The sequence below is a fragment of the Hippoglossus hippoglossus genome, chromosome 16 (assembly GCF_009819705.1).
Source record: "Hippoglossus hippoglossus isolate fHipHip1 chromosome 16, fHipHip1.pri, whole genome shotgun sequence".
Taxonomy (NCBI): domain Eukaryota; kingdom Metazoa; phylum Chordata; class Actinopteri; order Pleuronectiformes; family Pleuronectidae; genus Hippoglossus; species Hippoglossus hippoglossus.
The window spans coordinates 10,633,465-10,651,972 of record NC_047166.1 but is presented as its reverse complement, the minus strand read 5'-3'; the positions used below and the strand labels follow the sequence as shown (position 1 = coordinate 10,651,972).

The window sequence follows — 18,508 nt, the reverse complement described above, 5'->3', positions numbered from 1 at the left end:
TGCACCGCGCCTGAGCCGGGGGAAACCCGAGCGGAGCCAGACGAGCGGCCGTGGAGCGGAAGTGTGTGTTCGTGTGTGTGTGTTGACAACGAGAAGAAGAAGCAGCATGTGTGCAGGAGATGTTTAAAAGCGACGATTTCCTCTGTACAGAAAGGTTCGTGGAAAGAAAACAGTGCGTGCATGTTATGTTCAGCTTTATTAGCCATCAGCTAGCCGTTAGCTAGTTAGGCTAGTCTGCTCTGCACAAGTATGTTCATCTGTAGACAAGCGTCAGTGAAATGTGTCCAACTGGCTGTTTATTATTTCAATTAGCTAAAGTATGTTTTCTTATATGACAATGTTTTTACATACCTGCACAAGAAGAAGACACATTTCTGTAGTTAGAGACAGGCAGAGTGGAAGTGGGACTTCTTTTCTTATATTTGGAAATGAAAGTTTTAGGCATTAAAAGTGAAGTAAAAGTAATAATACGTTCAAGTTACACATTGAATAATAGCTTAATTCAAAGTGTTGTAAACAGATAAAAGTGTTTTGCTTATAAAAAGCACCTTTTTTAATCAATGTGTTTTTCCTCAGATTTGTAAAATGTTAAATTTGAAAATAAATAATAATGTGACATTCATTGTGATAAAGATGTAGACTGATATGTATATTTATATCTTATAAATATATATATATATCATTTTTGGCCATATCGCCCAGCCCTAGTTTGCTCCGAGGATCTTTGTTATCCTGCGACACTTCCTCTGTAGATTTAGGCCGACTGTGTCCTCACAACATCCCGGAGGCTCCATGATGTTAAGATAATCTGTAGGAACCACAGCGTTTGTTGCAGGACTCCATCTTCTTCTTCTTGTCTCTGGAGATAATTCTCTTTTTGAGTCTGGATGCGTTTTTGATTTTGTGGTCAAATCGTAGGTTGAATCTGGGACTGATCTGACACCTGCTTGATGATATTGAATTGATAAGAATCTAAACATCTAAAGTGCCCTTGCACATTGCTGTACATCTTGCTGGGTACTAGGCATTTCCAGTCTGTAGCAGTTTTATTGAAGTATCTTAACCCAAACAAGTCTCCTAACTTTGGTTAAAGGAGAACTCCAGTGATTTAGATTTGTGTTTCCATAAAATTGGGTGAGTCTGACATAATAGAAGGAGAAGGTCAAAATCAAAACAGCAGGGGCCAAGATGATCTCACTTTTTCACACATGAACATAGCAACCAGTGTTTTTCACGTAGCAACAGTAGCCCTCCTCCACCATCATATAAATAAGACATTTCACACGTTTATCTTTTTTAAAACAGTCATAGCTGTTCCAAGCTCCCACAATGACTACTCAGTGTCTTTATACATCTCAGTATTTAACTGAAAAGCTCTCATGTCCTGACAATGCTTTTTATTCATGCTTTATTAAAATGGTGTGTTCTGGAAAGGTCAACCTAAGCCCATGATATAGTGCATATTAAAATACAGTGTTCTATTTATTGTTGTGTTGATACTTGACTTAAACTAAATGTGAGCCCTTTAATCATTTGTGTGTTCCTGTGTGTGTATGTGTGTCTGTGCAGATGACTCTCCAGGAGGTGCGTCTGTGTGGTCTCCTGCTGCGGGAGCACTTTGGAGAGGTGGTGGAGAAAGTGGGAAAACACCTGCTCAGAAGTGGAGCACTGAATCTAAGAACCATCATCAATGAGACTGGAATCCCACTGGATCTGGTACCAGTCCTACTCTTACCATGTCTAGACTGATACTATCTTTACCTCACACCATGGAAATATTATTATACATTACACATTTAGCATCATATACGCTGAGCTTATGTTGGTGGACAGTTAACCTATCCTAGATGTAATGTATACATACACACATTGTATTTTGTTACCTGATTATTCTACAGCATTAGTAATTTTGCTACTTTTCATCTATTTAATGAGAACTTAGCTTTTCTTTTTACATGACAGATCAGTTATTGCTCCAGAAAATGGTCAAAAATAACATGGTCAAGTATAACTTAAGCTAACTTAGCTTTTTGATCTATGTTTTTTTAGTGCTTGCAAAGAGACTCTTGAAGGTAACGCACCACTTTCTTTTCTGGCTGAACCTAGGTAAAGAAGTGTCTGTGTGTGCTCGTGCAGCATGGGGCCTGTGTGTTCAGCTCAGGTCGTAAAGGACCTGGGAGTCCCACTGAGTATCTGACCAGCTGTAATCGGATTCTGAGAATTCTGCGTTACCCGCGTTTCATCTACACCGCAAAAACCCTGTACGGCGACACCGGAGAGCTAATCATAGAGGAGCTACTGCAGAGAGGTCATATGACCATGAGCAGCACCGTCAAGACAGTTGCTGACCGCCTCACGCAGAACATGGAGGGTCAGTATCTCAGTGTCTGTATCAGCTGAGGACTGGAGAAGTTTTCTATGTAGATGTGGAAACTAAACAAGTTCTCCATGGTCCTCCAAATCACCACTTAGACTCATATTAGAAGGAATTTTAAGTATGAATATCTTAAAACTGGAACAAAATTGTAATAATCCACAACTTCTTTCGAATTGGAGTTTCTTTGGAGCTAGCAACTTGAGACTTTAGAGCGCCACTGATGTGTGGTGTTAAATGCAATGACTTCATTGTTACATTTGATTCGTGTGGAATGTAATTATAGAAAGTCACTGTTTATGATATTTGTGTTTCTTATTATAGAGGGACGCAGCATGGATTACAGTGAAGTGTCGTCTGCCTTCTCCAACCTAGTGGAGACTCATTTTCTTCAGCGCTGCCCTCCACTACCTGGAGCAGGGGAAAAAGACAAGACGACGGCAGCTCCTACTGACAACCCTGCTACTCCCGCTGCCCCTGCTAAGACAACCCCGCGCACAGCAGAGAGCTTCCCTGACTGCTACAAGGTGCCACATATGACACTGAGTGGACGAGGCAAACGCCAACTCTCGACCGAGGATGGAGAGGACCAAAGGAATGCAAAGAAACCTAGACTAGATACAGCGGTGAGTGTGAACACATTTGCTGTCTGTATTTAATGTATTTTCTTTCCCTTCTTCACTACCATGTATAACCTTTTGTCTGTGTCCCTGACCCTCTGCTGTGCAGACACACGGTGATGAGGGGATTTATTGGCAGGTGAATTTTGAGAGGTTCCATCTTCACTTCAGAGACCAGGCCATCATCAGTGCTGTAGCCAACAAACTGGACCAGGTCAGGTTTACACAAGATTGCTCGATTTTTAAGAAATACTTTTAAAAGTATGACCTGTGTTAAAGCCACATCTCACTGTTTTTATTTACATTAGAAGATAATTTATTTTTGATGAGTTAGATAATCTGGAAAAATGCTATAACTATCATTTTAGTTTTGAAATGATAGCAGGTCAAAACAGTCATATCTTAATACCAAGCTTTGCCTGTTTTATATGCAAAGTTAGATTAGTATTATGGTTGTTTGTCATTATGCTTTATCATGTTAACATTTTTTTTTTTTTACTTTTACATCTTAGACCAGCAGTGAGATAGTCAGGACTATGCTGAGGATGAGTGAGGTGACCACCTCGCCCACAGCCACCTGCACAAAGCCCCTCTCATCCAATGAGATCTTCCGGTCGCTCCCAAGCAGCTACAACATTGCCAGACCCATCTTAGACCAGTACCTCACTCTGCTGGTGGACGACCCGGTATGACCTCCGCAAGGAACGTTACATTTTCAAATCTTCATTCATATCCAGGATTGTTTTTAAGAGCAGCTTGTCTTTTTTTTCATTTACCAGATGGAGTTTGTGGGAAAGGCTGGTGAAAGTGGAGGAGGGATGTATGTTGTTAGTATCCTTTTTTATTAAAGCAAGAGTCGTCACACTGGTTTGTATCTTTTCATTTATGAAGCACAAGATGCAGATGCTTTTATTTTTTTTAACTCATCTGTCAGATCTACACAGAGCGCTGGCCAATCTGGCACGGGCCACACTGGAGTCTGTAGTTCAGGAGAGGTAAGTGTGTGAGTGTTTCATTGTGGTTACATGCGATTATTCTGCCATCAAAAACTCATTCATTTATTCACTGTTAATCTGTTGTCAGGTTCGGCTCCCGGTCAGCACGCATTTTCCGCCTGTTGCTAAGGAAACGTCACCTGGAGCAGAAGCAAGTGGAGGATTTTGCCATGATTCCAGCCAAGGAGGCTAAAGACATGCTCTATACATTACTGTCGGAGAACCTGGTCCAGCTACAGGTATGTGATGATGCTTTCATGTTTCCTCTCTATTCTATTTAATTGTAAGTTCCAAGCTTTTACCCAACTCTGATGTAGCAGTGTGACACGAGAAAGGAAGATGAGTTTTGTTTTACTGTGCGTAGAATCCACATTGAATGGGTCATTTAGGCACATCACTGCAAAAATGTCTCTACTCTACCAGACAGAAGAAGAAATATTAGTTCCAGTATTCACTGTCTCTGGTTTATGTGTTAAACTAATGCCTTTCTAGTCAGCCTGCTAGCTGGTTTATGAACATTGGGAAATGCAAGTTTAACGATAAGTGGCTTGAGAATGACGAGTAGGCATTAAGTAAGTGGCGCTTAAAGCCAGAGAAATGTAGAGAAGCAAACGCGCTGTGTCCAAAGACTTTCAAACTAAGAACAATGGGGATCGAGTCTAACAGACCTAAATGTGTTTATTTGGAACAATCATATTTTCACTCTTGGTGTGTGTTTCCATCACAAGTTTTGTCTTAAATTGAATTTCAAGTGATGCTCAAAAAGCTTTTATGTTGGACTGGTTTATGGCTGTAGACTGTAGTAGGTTTTGGAGTGACTGGGCTTTTTCTCTTCATTCCCACAAGCACTTGAAAACAGCAAACCAAAGCTGTCCTCCATCTCAGCTGCTACCACACACAATTTGTAACTGTGACAAAATTAAGAGGACAGACTGATTACTGTAATATCTTTAGGTGTACGTGGCAAGTTCCAACTCTCTTCAAGCCAATTCTCTCAGTGTATGAACATGAGCGACTAATCCAAAAAACATCCGATCCAAAAACCTACTTTGGAAATTATTTGGCACAAAGTTTTAAGATGCACCAAGTGAAGGAGGCATTTTTAAAACCACACTTTTAAAACACTGCAGCATAATCTGATAAAAGTGACAATCGTGAAATTTCACTGACATCCAACAGATTAAATGGAGCAGTACCCATTTTTTGACTCTACCTACACATCCTTGATGAACAACTCTTATAATTTTGATCTTCAGGAAATCCCAAAGACTCCTGACTATGCTCCCTCTCGTACTTTCTATCTTTACACCGTCAATCAACTCCCAACAGCAAGAATGCTGCTGCAGAACTGCCATAAGGTAAAACAGTGAGCACAAGTTATTCTCATCTGTCCATGATGCAGGTTTCTGCCTTTTTCTGATTTGCACATTTATTTTCTCTGCAGACAGTCGCCAATCTCATAGAGAGACGCCTGTTTGAGACCAAGGAGAGCAAGTGAGTTTCTCGTCAATAATTCCTTGTCCTCATGTTTTCAAGCAAGAGGATTCGAGGTGATCAGTTTTAAAAGTTGTGCAGTTAATACGCCGCGATACAGACGAATGGGCTGATTGGCTTCATGTTCCATTGACAGGCGCCTGCTGGAGAAATCCCAGCGAATCGAGGCCATCCTCGCCTCTTTGCAGGCCAGTGGGGCCGAGCCTGAGCAGCTGCAAGAGGTGGAGGAGATGATCACTGCTCCTGAAAAGCACCAGCTGGATTCCTTAAAGCTTCATATCAACAAGTAAGGACACAAAAGTACAAATCCATTTTATACAGATGCTAGTCACCTCTGTGATGTGGAGGTGTAACTCTTCTTATCATCTGTCATCCAGGTTAGATTCAGCAGAGAACCAAGTAGATGAAACCATTTTTCTTCTAGAGTCCTACATCACGGCCACAGCCTCATCCTCATAGTAACTCATAGTACTTATATACTAGTACTATTACTTCTCGTGTATGAACGATTTCAACTACGACCTTTTTATAGTTTATATCTGGAATGTTTCAGTTTGAAGTGGAATAAAATATATATTGTTTTTTGCTTGTTTTTATTTTTTACTGCCTGCATTATTAAATGAATAAACGTAGAACGAGAAAACTTTTCAACACTTTTAATTTCATTAAAGAACAAACACAAAACTTGAAGGACAAACATACGACAAAGTGACTGTAAAACCATGAAGATTTCTGTATATTAAATAGAAGTATTGTGGTTTAATACACACTGGCGTTCCATACAATAAAAAAAGATTATTTACACAAGTGCTCCCGATGCTGGAAATAGTGGGTAGTGCATTTCTGTTTGACCCCCGTGATGCTCTCTTTGGTCCTGAAGGTCCCAGTTGCATCTTTGTCGCCAATCCAGTCCAATCTCTGGACTCGGCTCATGTGGTAGTTGTCATGGCAAATTACCGTTGTCATGGCAGCAGACGATGGGCTCAGTCCTCATGGTTCTCATCCTCTGCTCTGTGTTTGCGTGTGAAGAACCCCAGCTGATGAGGAGGGAGATAAAGATTGATATTTTAAACACAGCACATTCTGGTATTTGTAACGTATGTTTGGATAAATACTTTATATCATTGATTCTCAAGCTGGAAGTTACGGGTTCATTTCTGGGGTTGTGGAGAGTAATGATATAATATTTTCAAAATAAAATTAACATATTTTAGACTAGGACTAGTTCACCCATATAGACCATATAGCAACAGTGTAAATTGCTATGATCTGAACCCTTATCACCAAAATTTTAAGTAATGTGTAACATGAAAATACCTTCCACAGTACGAAAATGATGAGGGCCAGTAGCAGCAACCCTCCGATGATGCTGCCGATCAGAATCCAGAGTGAGATTGGAATAGCTCTGCCCTTCAGCACCTCTAGTACAGTCTAGAGGAAAACATATAAATGGAGAGGAAACAGAAAGTTAATACTAATTCTCATTCTGCCACTTCAAATCCTGCTGTAGTCTTCTTACCTCCCTCCAGTCTGTTCCTGTGTCCAGAGTGATGAGGTTAGTCTCCTGAGCTGCCAGGCGATAGGCACCCATTATCCTCACTGACTTATATTTGGCCTACGGAAGGAGACGCAGTTGCGATGACCAATTAGTGTCACAGGGCACAAGATTTGGGCTGAAATGAATGTGTGTCTATGTTCGTCTTACTTTTCTGAAGAAGTCATCATGGACTCTGCGGCTGACACGAATGAGGGCAGTCTGCCCTCTCAGGAGCTGCTGCACTTCACACACAACCTCCGTGCACCACGACCTGCTGCAGTTCTACACACACACATAAATACACAAACACGCATATTAACATGTGCTGATGCTGCACAGTGTTCAGTAGCTGCTGTGCTGCCAGAGGCCTCACCAGTATGTCGTTCTGCATCATGTCTTCTGGATGTAGGGGGCGCACATCTCTGTGTCTGTCTTTGAGCTGGGCCAGATCACTCAGCACGCTGCAGTTCACTCCTGTAGCCTGGGGGGGAATTAAAATATGTCAGATTGGATATAAAAAGGGAGATACAGACAGTCAAAGGGAAATGTTACTCACGTTGTAGGAGAAGACCTCAGTGACAGTCATGAACACTCTGTCTCCTGCAGCCACAGAGGGCAGATGCAGCCTCAACACCAGATTACTCACAGAGTAGCAGCCGAGGTTCTGCAGCTATATGGACAAAAAACAAACAACGCTTTAATCTAAAAGTCCAGCTTGACTTTAAATTTGCACCATGAGCACATGAGACATACCCTGAGGTGTGTATAGAACTCTGGTCCAATCGCCTCTGACACTGTCCGCGTGGGGTGAACCTCGTATCGGTTCAAATTAGAGTCACTGCACAAAACCACAGGAAAAAGAAACATCATATAAATACTCAAACACATAAAAAAAGAGAAGCTAAAATATATTCATGCCGTGCACACGCACCTGCTGACAAACAGGTCCGGTTCATACTGAACAAAACTCTGCAGCTGAACACTGTTGTCCCCCAGCGTATCCTCCCTCTCCACACTGTCACTGTGAAAGAAACAGATCAGATAAACCTCATTGCCTTTCAGAGAAGACAAATAATATCTATCCATCCTTAATTGAATTTGACCAAAACAGATGGGATCCCTATAAGCAGTTGCCTCTAAACCCAGTGCACAGAGAATCCAGAACTGCTTCAGTGAGCTACCTGGCAGCATGGAGCTTCATCTGGACTCGACTGTGCAGAGACGTGCAACTGAACTCAAACTCCAGCATGAAGTTCACCTGCAAGCACAGAAGAGAACGGGCTGGTGAAGAGACGAGTTTCACCTGCAGTGAGTCAAGTATGAGTGGGCTTAGTCAAGTGTGATGAAGCCGTTTCTTCTGCACTAACGCACCTTTGACTGGGAGCGAAACACTGGATAGCTGACGTTACACGAGTGGCTGTTGGCACCGAGCGCTGTGCACTCAATCTTAAAGTGGGCATCCTCCTACGACAAGAGAGAGATAAAGAAAGAGAGAGGTTGTGTAAGGCAGCCTAAATGTGTGTGATTAGTTAGAAGTGGTGCTGTGTGAACGTTGTCTACCCGAATGCTGAGGCTGGAGAAGTGCAGGTTGCGTGAGTAGTGCAGCGTCAGGCTGGTGTTGTAGGCGTTTTCAAGTCTGTTCTGGAGCTGCACCTCCACCGCCAGACGCCTACGAGGGCTGCGAATCACATAAGGCTTCTGTCTGTGGAGAGAACGTGATGAAAACGTGATGAAACCGAACAAACCGAGAGAGCGAACCGAGGAATGTCTCAAATCAGTACCTCGTCCCAGAGATGTCCATATGAGCCTGCAGCACCAGGTCTGTGGTACACACGTCATCCTCACCGCAGTCTTTGAAGAACGCGATCTGGAGAGGAACAAGTCAAAAGTGGAAGGAAGGAGAAGGGAAATGTGACCCATTAAGAAATCTATTAATCCATCCATGATCTATACCGCTCATCCCTTTGTCATCCCTTTGTCGGGGGGAGCTAGAGCCAATCCCAGGTGACATTGGGGCGAGAGGTGGGGTACAGTCTGCATGCCTTTGGACTTTGGGAAAAAATGCAGTGTACCCGGAGAAAAGACATGCAAACATTGGGAGAACATGCAAACCCCACACAGAAAGATCCCAGTCGAACCGGATTTCAAACCAGGATCCACCGCATCACCATGCTTCCCCTAAATCTGTCAATGTCATGAGTCAATATGTTGCCACTCACAAATTTCTTAACAGTGGTTGGCCAGCCCTCATCCAACACCGGACCACTCTCCGTGTCGTTGATCTTAAACCGCAGCGAGAAGCTGATTGGACGGATGTAGTCTGCTGTGTCCTATACTCCAAAGACAAACACAAATGTCAGAGGTGAAAACACAAGTGTCACCTTGTCTCTGTGTGTGTGTGTGTGTGTGTGTTCAGACACTCACATAAACATGAAAGGGCAGGTTGTAGCAGAGAGTTTGTCCCGTTTGGACTCGGACAACCATCTGGGTCTGTCTTTGGGAGCTGTCGTCAAACAGGGCCCGTGCAGACAACTTCCTGTCATCCAACATCGCTGACACCCACAGGTCTGAGGAGAGAGACGGTAATTAGGACAGATGGTGAGCGCTGGAAAATGAGTCCCTGGCCATTTTACAACTCTTATTTTTACCTCCGCCAAGGAGAGGATATTTGTTTGTTGGCAAAAACTATCAAAAGGATTTTCAGGAAACGTAGTGGAAGGACGGGATGTGGGCCTGGAAAGAACACAGTAAACTTTGGGACGGTTCTTGAGAAAGGGACAGTTAATCTTTCTTTAACTTTACGTTTTTCACCAGGGAATAACTCATGGATCTTTGTGATAAAAATCTGGCATATTTCAGAGGATAGATATCTATGAGTGTGTGCAATTTGGTGCAGCTTGACTGTTGGGCCTTGGCGGAGGTATGTGCTCTACTGAGTACTTTTCTGGTTTGTTGTATGAATCAGATAGGGCAGGCCTGTGGTTTTGGATTGATGAAAATACAAAGGGTTCTACCAAAGCTGTTGCTGTGTGGTCCAGGGGAGCGGGAGATGGCTGTGAAGCAGGCAGTCGCATCCAGACAGGCTGACTCTCTGCCACCTCTTTGGCAGGTCTTCTGAATGACGTTGATGGAGTGCGGCTGGAAGGACAGACTCACGTTGATCTGGACTATGCTGCGAGAGCTGAGGGACAGTCATTAGGGAAAAAATGATTAAACCTTTAGATTTAGATGATGTGAATCTAGTTACATTTAATGTTGATTTTGTATTGTTTACTTTAAATGTGGAATCTAGCTTAAGGTGATACATTTATTATCTCCCACTGCTTGCAGCCGTTAAAGTAAAATCTGTCCTGGCAATAATTCTCTGTTCCCTTTGCCTGTCCTTCTCTGTGTTTACCCACCTGAGCAGCACAGCACTGCCCAGTGCTCCCACTGCCAAGTCTATTAGCTCATCTCCATCCAAGTCCAACCGAGCACTCACACTGCGGCCAAAGTACCGCATGGAGGAGGAGAGCGATGACCCTGCGATACGCTGTAAGGACAGGAGCCAGGAAAGGAAATTAGTTTGATTGATTTCTGATAGTTTGATTGATTTCTGACAGGTTCCAAAAAGCTTGTACCTGTAAGTAAAGGGTAGGTACCTGTTTATAATTGTGGTTGATGTAAATGCCATCTCCATGGTAGACATAGATGGCCCCCCTGTGCTCGTCCTCCAGCGGGGCTCCCACCAGCAGGTCAGTGAAGCCGTCGTGGTTGAGGTCAGGGGCGGACGCCAGTGCATAACCAAACCTGGCGTCCTGGGACTTCTCCTCTGACTTCAGAGTCCCGTTAGATACAAACGCCTCCTCCTGAGAGACAAGAAAGAAGGTGGATACATTACAGGTGATAAAAACTTTGATGTTTTCATTGTCAATGTTTATTATGCTGAGATTTTGGTAAATGTTGCGTGTCCTCATGATGACTGTACAATCATCCTTATAGAGAAGAGTCAGTGTTGCCCCTGTCTCACCCCACTGAGGCTGTAGATGTAGACCTTCCCAGCCTCCTTGTTTCCTGAGCCGAGGTACATCGGAGCAGCAACCAGGAGGATGTCAGTGATGCCGTCCTGGTCGATATCCATCCCACACACCTCACTGCCATAGTAAGACCCAATCTACACACAGAAACATGGTACTTCAGTTTACGGCCAATAGGGGGAGTCCTTGCTTTAATCTCTGACTATTGAGGTTTCTGCTGCTCTGTTGTGTAAAGTGACTGACAGGAATGAAGAGGCCCAGGTATACTTTTACCTGTTCTCCATTGAGGGCCTGTACGATGTTGACGTCGCCATCGTCACTGAGCTCAAACAGGATGACTTTGCCTTTGTGTTTGAAGCGAGGAGCTCCAGCTACATACAGCCTCCTCCAGTCTCCAACTATCACAGATGACACCGTGTAACCTGAAAACACATCATCACACACCGCTGCTCAATCCACCACCTTCAGTCAGAGATTACAGACTAATATAGGATATTTATGCATCATTTAACACATATGCTACAACTCAAGTGCACATTTCACTGCTGGCATGGCATAAAACAACTTTTAATTGAACTTGCTTCAGATAAGTAATGTTTCACATCATTTTCTGTCCGTGTTTGTATCATGTTCTGTGTTAATGCAGTCTACTGCAGTGGTGTGTTTATGGGCACGTGGAAAGCTCAGACATTTGTGATTCGAGAGTGGGCTGGAGAACAGGAGCGCATTCACGAGTTATGTTTTCAGAAACGTTGAAAGACAAACAACGATCAAACTCGGAGGTTTTGAAAAGGATTATGTGGATTTTGGAGCTTATTGGGAAGAAAGAAGTTTCTGTTCCCCACACAGTTGAAGCTGGTTCACTGGAGCACCAGACACGCAGGAGCCCCAGAAAACCCCAGGACCACTGTTTGGCAATTATTTAGTGGTAATTTACTTAACTGGAAATGTGGAACAAATTTGGCCCAAATTTTGTTTTACATCTTGTAATATTAGGTTTATTTAATTACATTCAATCATTTTATACCAAAACTAAATAAGGGTAAAGGGGAGAGAGCAGTGTCTGAATTGGGGCCATTGGCTCAGTTTTGCCCTGGAGCGGTCTGTCTGGTGCCAGAATCCCCACCTACATCTTTAATTTGTGGCTATTTTATCCACTATTTAAAACTTTTTTTATTGTCATTAACTTTGTGAATTATTCTATATTTATTCGTATATATTCTTATCCCTAATTTATCTCCCTTGTATCTATCTCCATTGTACCTGCCTGTACATGTTATTTTCCTAAAAGCTGTCCCAAAAATGAGTTGTGGGAGCTTCCCAACAACACATGAATGCTTCATTCTTGAAGTCCCTCCACACAATAACACAATAACAGTGTGATAGTAACACACTAACACATGGAGTTTGATCCTTTGAGTGCTCTGCTCAATGGTCTGTTATGTCGGTACCTAAATAAGCAGCATGATTCTTCAGCTCCAGCGGAAACTCGCTCTCGAAAGCCTCTCTGGGCGGGATGATGCGTCCGTTGATCCCCTCCTTCAACACGCCACCGTCCCAATCATAGGCGCCGACCATCCCAAACAAAATGCCATCCTAAAGAACCAAGAGCAGTGCATGGATGAGAAACAAATAAAACATATTTAGCTTTTGAATCTAATTTAAAGTGCTGTGCCTTTTCAATATTGCTTTTAATTCAGCTTGAATCTGTTTTATAGACCAGTTAATGGCTATCATTGTACTTCTTATCTTTAATCCACGCTTGTGCTGACTTACTTTGCCATGACTTTAGGGCACTTTGGCTCAACTCCTTTTATGTTTAATTTGCCGTATAAAGAAATCTTGACTTTACTTCACACTCTGATGAGAGAGTTCAGGTTGGACTTACATCCAGTGTGTGTGTGGAGAAGCCGATCTGAGACATCTCCATGTGGAACGAGCTCTCGTTGTAGCCCAGTGTCCCTGCAGGTGGACAGAGACAACCATCATCATGTTTCTTTACACATCTCCTCCCTTCCTTCCTCACCCCCCCGGCGTCTGATCTCTCTGCATCCTCGACACTCTCACCCACCCTGAAGACCACAGGAGCCTCGCCCTTTCCTCACCTCCTTTCCTCTCTGGTTTCCTTAAACATTTGAAGGTGGCATCACCTTTCATCGGTCTTCCTCTCCTCCTCCCTCAGCTATTGTGATAGCTGTTCACTCCCTCCACCTTCTTTTCCCTTTCTTGCTTTTTCTGCAGAACTGCTGTTTATTTTCTTCTTTCTACAGTGATAACTCTCCACTTCTGACTCACATACTTGTACCTCTCATTTCTCAGACAGACTCTTACCACTTTAGTCCCAGTGTTTGTTTCCTCTGAGTTGACAAAATCCAATCTGATGAAAACAGTATTGCAACTGGGAAAATTATGGGTTAAAATATATTTTATACCCTGAGAACATAAATCTTATCCTAAATCGTATGTCTTATCTTCTCATCTAATTTTATCTTATCTTATAGAAAACTGACTTAATAACTTATGTAAATACACTCACTATCATTTTGAAAATATGAATCCAATATTCTATAGATCAGTGCCTCAACATAACAAACTAAAGCTGTAAAGTTTTTCACTGACTTAACTTTTTCTAACTGAAGTAAATAAATCTGTATTTTAATCCAGGGAATCTGTGGTCGAAGTTGATTCAGCATTTGGATTTGATCATTTCCTGTTACTGTCCTTCAGCTTAACTGTTGGACTGTAAAATCCAAAAGACATACAATAACATTTGTATTTCTATGCTTTTCTAAATTCAGTTTTTACAGCTTTACTTTACAGGTGCAGTGAAGAGTAGAGTAGGAGACTGATATGCTGTAAATTGTCGCATGTCAAACCCAACCAGTCATCTATGAGATCTCCCTGTTTTTTTCTGCTTTTGCTTCTCGCCAATCAATATAACAATACATGACATCATGTGACACATCTATATATATATATATATATATATATATATAAAACTTCCTCAAAGTAGATCAGGTGGTTTTATGAGACATCTGAGGTGCTAATCATGAGTGAATTGAAAAACTGTGACATTACTACTGTCTTGTTTTAAACAGTACATCATTGAATCCTCCCTGCCTCCTTCCCTGCATCACACACCTTCCAGGGTGAAGATTCGGTCTCCCAGAGCGTCCACAATGTCATTGAGCGCTGCTTCATCTGTCACGTTGAAAAAGAATTTGTCGTCAGGGTCGCTGGCGATGTACTTGATCTCGTTAATGAACGTCTCAGGGTCCTGCTGCCGGCGGATATAATGACCCAAAACCTGGAGACCAGCGTGGGAGAAAAAGGGAGAGAAAGATTGTAAGAGAAACACAATAGATGAATAAGCAGAACACACAAGTTCAATAAAACATGGAGGGATTAAGCTGGAAACAGAGAAAGGCAGTGAAAGTGAGCAAAACAAAGCCTAAACTAATACGAGGGCATGTATCAGATATATTATTTTTCACGGTTTGAGAGGAACTGAAACCATGAGAAGGGATGATGGATTGTTTTGAAGAGAGACAGACATAGTATGAAGGGGAAGAGGGGAGGAACGACACCATTCCCAGAACAAGTAACCTGGACCTGCAGGATCCAACTCTCTAACCTGAAAAATAAACACAGTTCATAGCTGTTTCCCTGCCCGTGTAATTTACCCGTAATTAAGCAACAGCTAAAGGCAACACACTGACTGGAAAACACAAGACAAGAGGAAATGGCAGCCACCAGAGATTTGTAAATGAGGTGCACAGGCCCGGTTCAGGGGGTGAAGAGATGACGGATGCACAAGATATATTGTAGCAGCAGCGGCTTGTGGCTTAATGCCTGAAGTATAAATGAGAAAAATTCCATAAGAGAAACCAAACCCAAGAATCTCCCCCCGTGACTCCAGCTGCCAAGCAAACTAAGGAAATCCTCTGTTTTCAAAGGGCACGGGATGGAGGGGGGCTGCACTGTGTAACGTGAAGAGAGTCGACACATAAATATGTACATTAACATCTTATAGAGGCCGAGAAATTCCACGCAGGCAGCCAACGGCTTCTGGTTTTTATAAAGTCATGAACAGAGAAGAAAAAGAAAGAAGCAACGGTCTTATATTAAATGTAAAGCACATTTCCAGATTTCGAGGATTTTGCCAACACGTTTGTTTTCAAGTATATGAATGAAAGTGCCTCTGCTCACTTTACGTGGTTCTGCACGAGCTGCTCCCCCACAAACACACAATTCACAGCCCCTGACCTGCGCTGATGTATAAAACACAGTCTGCATTGCTCATGCTCATGTTTGGAAAGCTCAGCCCTCCCCTGTGAGCCATTTTCACTGCACACACACACACACACAAACACACACACACACATGTAACCTACACACACAGGGGCGGCAGGAACATCAAAACGTGGCTGCAGTGACACACGTAGCACTTACCTGTCATCACTTGGACTTTTCGGGGCAATAGTTGACCCATAAAAAGCACCTCATTCTCTCTGGTTGTCATCTTTCACTTTTGTTTGTTTCTCTTGTCGTTCAAAGCTGCTTATGTCATTTTCATTGAACCAGTTTCCCTCTGCTTCCTGTTTCTCATACCAAGCTGCTGTTGACCTATAGCATTAAGGTTGTGTTCAGGTAGTCAGACTCCAACCGGCCCAAAGCGATAAAACCATGACAGCATGTTTTAGCGCGGCAAAACATTCTCTCCTCTCCATGTTTCTGCTGGAGGGTCGGGATTCAGACCTCAGGGGAACACAACTTGTGTTTATTTTAAAGGGTTAGTTGACCCCAAATTTGAAAAAACATTTTCTCCTTCTCCTTCTCCTCTGTGAGGTCTGTAGATTACCCAGAGTAACAAGGACAGTATTAGTGGCTGCTTAATTTTTAGCTTTGGTTTTGACAATGTCATACAGTGCATTTATTTCCCCTTCAGGACGAATAGTAATAATTTCAGTGATTCTCTGATTTTTTATTTAGCGCCACCATCGGGTCAAAATTTCTCTTTGACTAATACTTTGGTTTGTGACCAAATAGCCTACAAATAATAAGTCGCAAATATTAGCACGCTAACACACTAAAGATTGTAAACATTACACCTCTATTAACAGAATGTCATAATGAGCATGTTAGCATTTAGCTCAAAGCATTGCTGTGATGAAGTACAACCCATAGACTTTAAATAAAGATGGATGACATGACAGCTCCCCAAAAGTGAAACCAAAGCATTGTGATCGCCACCTGGTGGCTGGCTGCAGTATGGGTCATAAGTCCCAAATCGTCCATATTAATAGATGGGACACGGACCAAACTGAAACATCAAAGTATACATCAAATATTTTTTCTCAAAAATGGTTTCTGTCACTTTAACTAGATCTTATCGCACTAAAATATTTTCAATTCGTTGTCAAGTGCTATATTTCCAGGTAAGTTTAAATTATTTCATTATTTGATGCTATAAAACAAGGGTGAAACATCATGATTGACAGCTGAGGCTGACTCATGATTGGTCAAGCATGTCTATCGATGGGACCTTGCTACCGCTGTTCACTCCCCTGATCGCTACTGAGCAGACTCTGGCTCCAAAACGCACAAGATGGCAGCATTTGTATCCGGGATATTTTAACCTAATTTCTGGATCATGGTCTTGTTTTAATAGATTTTTTTCTTTGATTTCACATCTTTTTTAATCCCTGTTGTATGTTGAAGAATTAGACATGAGAGATATCTCCAGATCTGGGCAAATAAAAGCCAAAACTATCTGCGTGGATGGATACCACGAAAAATAAGTGCACGTTTTCTCTTGGATGAACCAAGGCAAGAACAGAACCTACTTTTATCCCAAGATGTCGTCCTTTAATGTGGCAGTTTGAGATGCAAATTCAGGAAGACAGAGTCGATTTGTAAACGGGAGCTCAGTCTGATCAAACTTAATAATACGTCTGCACAGGACTCAAACACAGACCTTTAACCGAGCCTCTCCACCCATATATCAATAGATATATCTACACATATTTCTATGGTGGCACCTTGCCACTCCTCCTCAGTGTTGGCTCATGTTCTCCTCTGTGGTTCTCGCGGAGTCTGAAGGTTCCCCAGTGTCTCTTGTGGGACAGGGAGGGGTCTGTAACCAGTGCTGCCGCTAGACTCTGTCCGGTCCTCTGATTCTAAAACCATACCACCGCTCAGTGTGTCACTGTGTGTTGAGGGGGTCGGGTGGGGCTCGAAAGGAAGAGTTTTTGTTCCCACTCGTCTATTTTCGTAGACTCAAGGGGTTCATTTGGTAATGTTATTTCTGGGGGAGTGGCAGCATTGTGTGGTTGCCCGAGGGTGCACAGCTTGTGGTCAGTGTGCGACTTTCACGCAATGTGTGTGGAATGTCAGAGATGCAATACACACCCCATTGATAATGTAGGTTAGATGTGTGTTTCGTACACTAGATTTACCAGTGAGGGAAAAGAGAACTCCTGAATCAACATTTTGAGCATCATGAGACTCTAGATTGTGATTATGTTAGGACAGCAGCTCCAAGATGTCCCATCACAACCAGACGACATGTACTCACAGCGATGGCGTATCTTGTGATGTTTCTCTTCTCGCACTCCTCCAGAGCTTCTGGTAGCTCCTCTCCGTCATGCGACTCTCCGTCCGTCACTACGATCATCACCTTGGTGGCTCCATCCCTCGAACCACGTTCCAAACTGAACGCCTCTGTGCTACAAAAACAGAAAACGATATGAGGGAAACTGACATAAAAGTGTCAGGTTCTAATCATGCAAATCTTGCTGAAGTAAATTGGATTCGAGAGAAAAAAAAGTCAAAATGGAAGAAAAGAATAAAGTTAAAAAGTTAAAGGAGTGAAGGGGCCAGAGGGAGAGAGAGGACACCAGGGAGTATCCACTTACTTAGTTTCTTAACTTCTCAAATAAACTCTATATGATAACATACAATTCAAAGTGCTTCTCCGAGAAAATTAATAACTAGTGAAGGAGTGAGACATTGGCTTTAAGTCTCTTCCCACCAAGTATGATATAAATGGTCCACAACTATATTAGTCATAGTTGACACACATACATTTACTGCCAGTTGACTCAAATTGGTCATTGCACGCAGCGAGCATGTGTCACTGCACACAGCGACCGCATCTGTGCATTCCCATCCGGTTGTGCCATGTTACAGAGAGGAAGCCTAAAATGACAAACACACGGACAGACCCAGGCCGCACCCTGTTTGTCTGCTTGAAACCTGTTCTCAGCAGGACCTGCTCCAAGTGTTGAATAGGGTTGGTGAGCCTCAAACCAACCCACACACACACACACACACACACACACACACACACACACACACACACACACGTACACACTGAACTCTGGAGAGTCGTCACTGCTAGTGAACTCAGTCATTTTCAGGCCTAACTCCAGCCCTGGCCTAAATATAACATTGTGGTCAGCCGCAAGAAA

The 18,508-nt window shown here is 42.8% G+C and overlaps 2 protein-coding genes across 2 annotated transcripts in view; one reads left to right on the top strand and one right to left on the bottom strand.

The window, feature by feature from the left end:
- The first annotated feature begins 1 nt into the window (after position 1).
- Positions 2-6,134, top strand: polr3c (polymerase (RNA) III (DNA directed) polypeptide C). Its single transcript, XM_034610719.1, has 13 exons — positions 2-154; positions 1,570-1,716; positions 2,107-2,371; positions 2,699-3,000; positions 3,104-3,208; positions 3,507-3,680; positions 3,774-3,825; positions 3,929-3,989; positions 4,078-4,228; positions 5,246-5,347; positions 5,434-5,483; positions 5,620-5,769; positions 5,861-6,134. The coding sequence occupies exons 2-13, from the start codon at positions 1,570-1,572 to the stop codon at positions 5,940-5,942; spliced, it is 1,641 nt and encodes a 546-aa protein (XP_034466610.1). The 5' UTR covers positions 2-154; the 3' UTR covers positions 5,943-6,134.
- Positions 6,125-18,508, bottom strand: part of itga10 (integrin, alpha 10) — a 27,419-nt gene continuing 15,035 nt past the window's right edge. The window contains exons 8-30 of the mRNA XM_034610718.1: positions 17,614-17,764; positions 14,178-14,343; positions 12,925-12,998; positions 12,488-12,632; positions 11,310-11,458; positions 11,030-11,173; positions 10,662-10,868; positions 10,422-10,552; positions 10,035-10,201; positions 9,445-9,587; positions 9,240-9,350; positions 8,802-8,887; positions 8,581-8,722; positions 8,392-8,484; positions 8,202-8,278; positions 7,952-8,041; positions 7,774-7,858; positions 7,577-7,690; positions 7,394-7,501; positions 7,189-7,302; positions 7,003-7,098; positions 6,801-6,914; positions 6,125-6,520 (exon numbers count right to left, since the gene is read on the bottom strand). Of these exons, the coding sequence (XP_034466609.1) occupies positions 6,467-6,520; positions 6,801-6,914; positions 7,003-7,098; positions 7,189-7,302; positions 7,394-7,501; positions 7,577-7,690; positions 7,774-7,858; positions 7,952-8,041; positions 8,202-8,278; positions 8,392-8,484; positions 8,581-8,722; positions 8,802-8,887; positions 9,240-9,350; positions 9,445-9,587; positions 10,035-10,201; positions 10,422-10,552; positions 10,662-10,868; positions 11,030-11,173; positions 11,310-11,458; positions 12,488-12,632; positions 12,925-12,998; positions 14,178-14,343; positions 17,614-17,764 (2,761 nt within the window). The 3' untranslated portion in view covers positions 6,125-6,466. The remainder of the gene's footprint in view (positions 6,521-6,800; positions 6,915-7,002; positions 7,099-7,188; positions 7,303-7,393; positions 7,502-7,576; positions 7,691-7,773; positions 7,859-7,951; positions 8,042-8,201; positions 8,279-8,391; positions 8,485-8,580; positions 8,723-8,801; positions 8,888-9,239; positions 9,351-9,444; positions 9,588-10,034; positions 10,202-10,421; positions 10,553-10,661; positions 10,869-11,029; positions 11,174-11,309; positions 11,459-12,487; positions 12,633-12,924; positions 12,999-14,177; positions 14,344-17,613; positions 17,765-18,508) is intronic.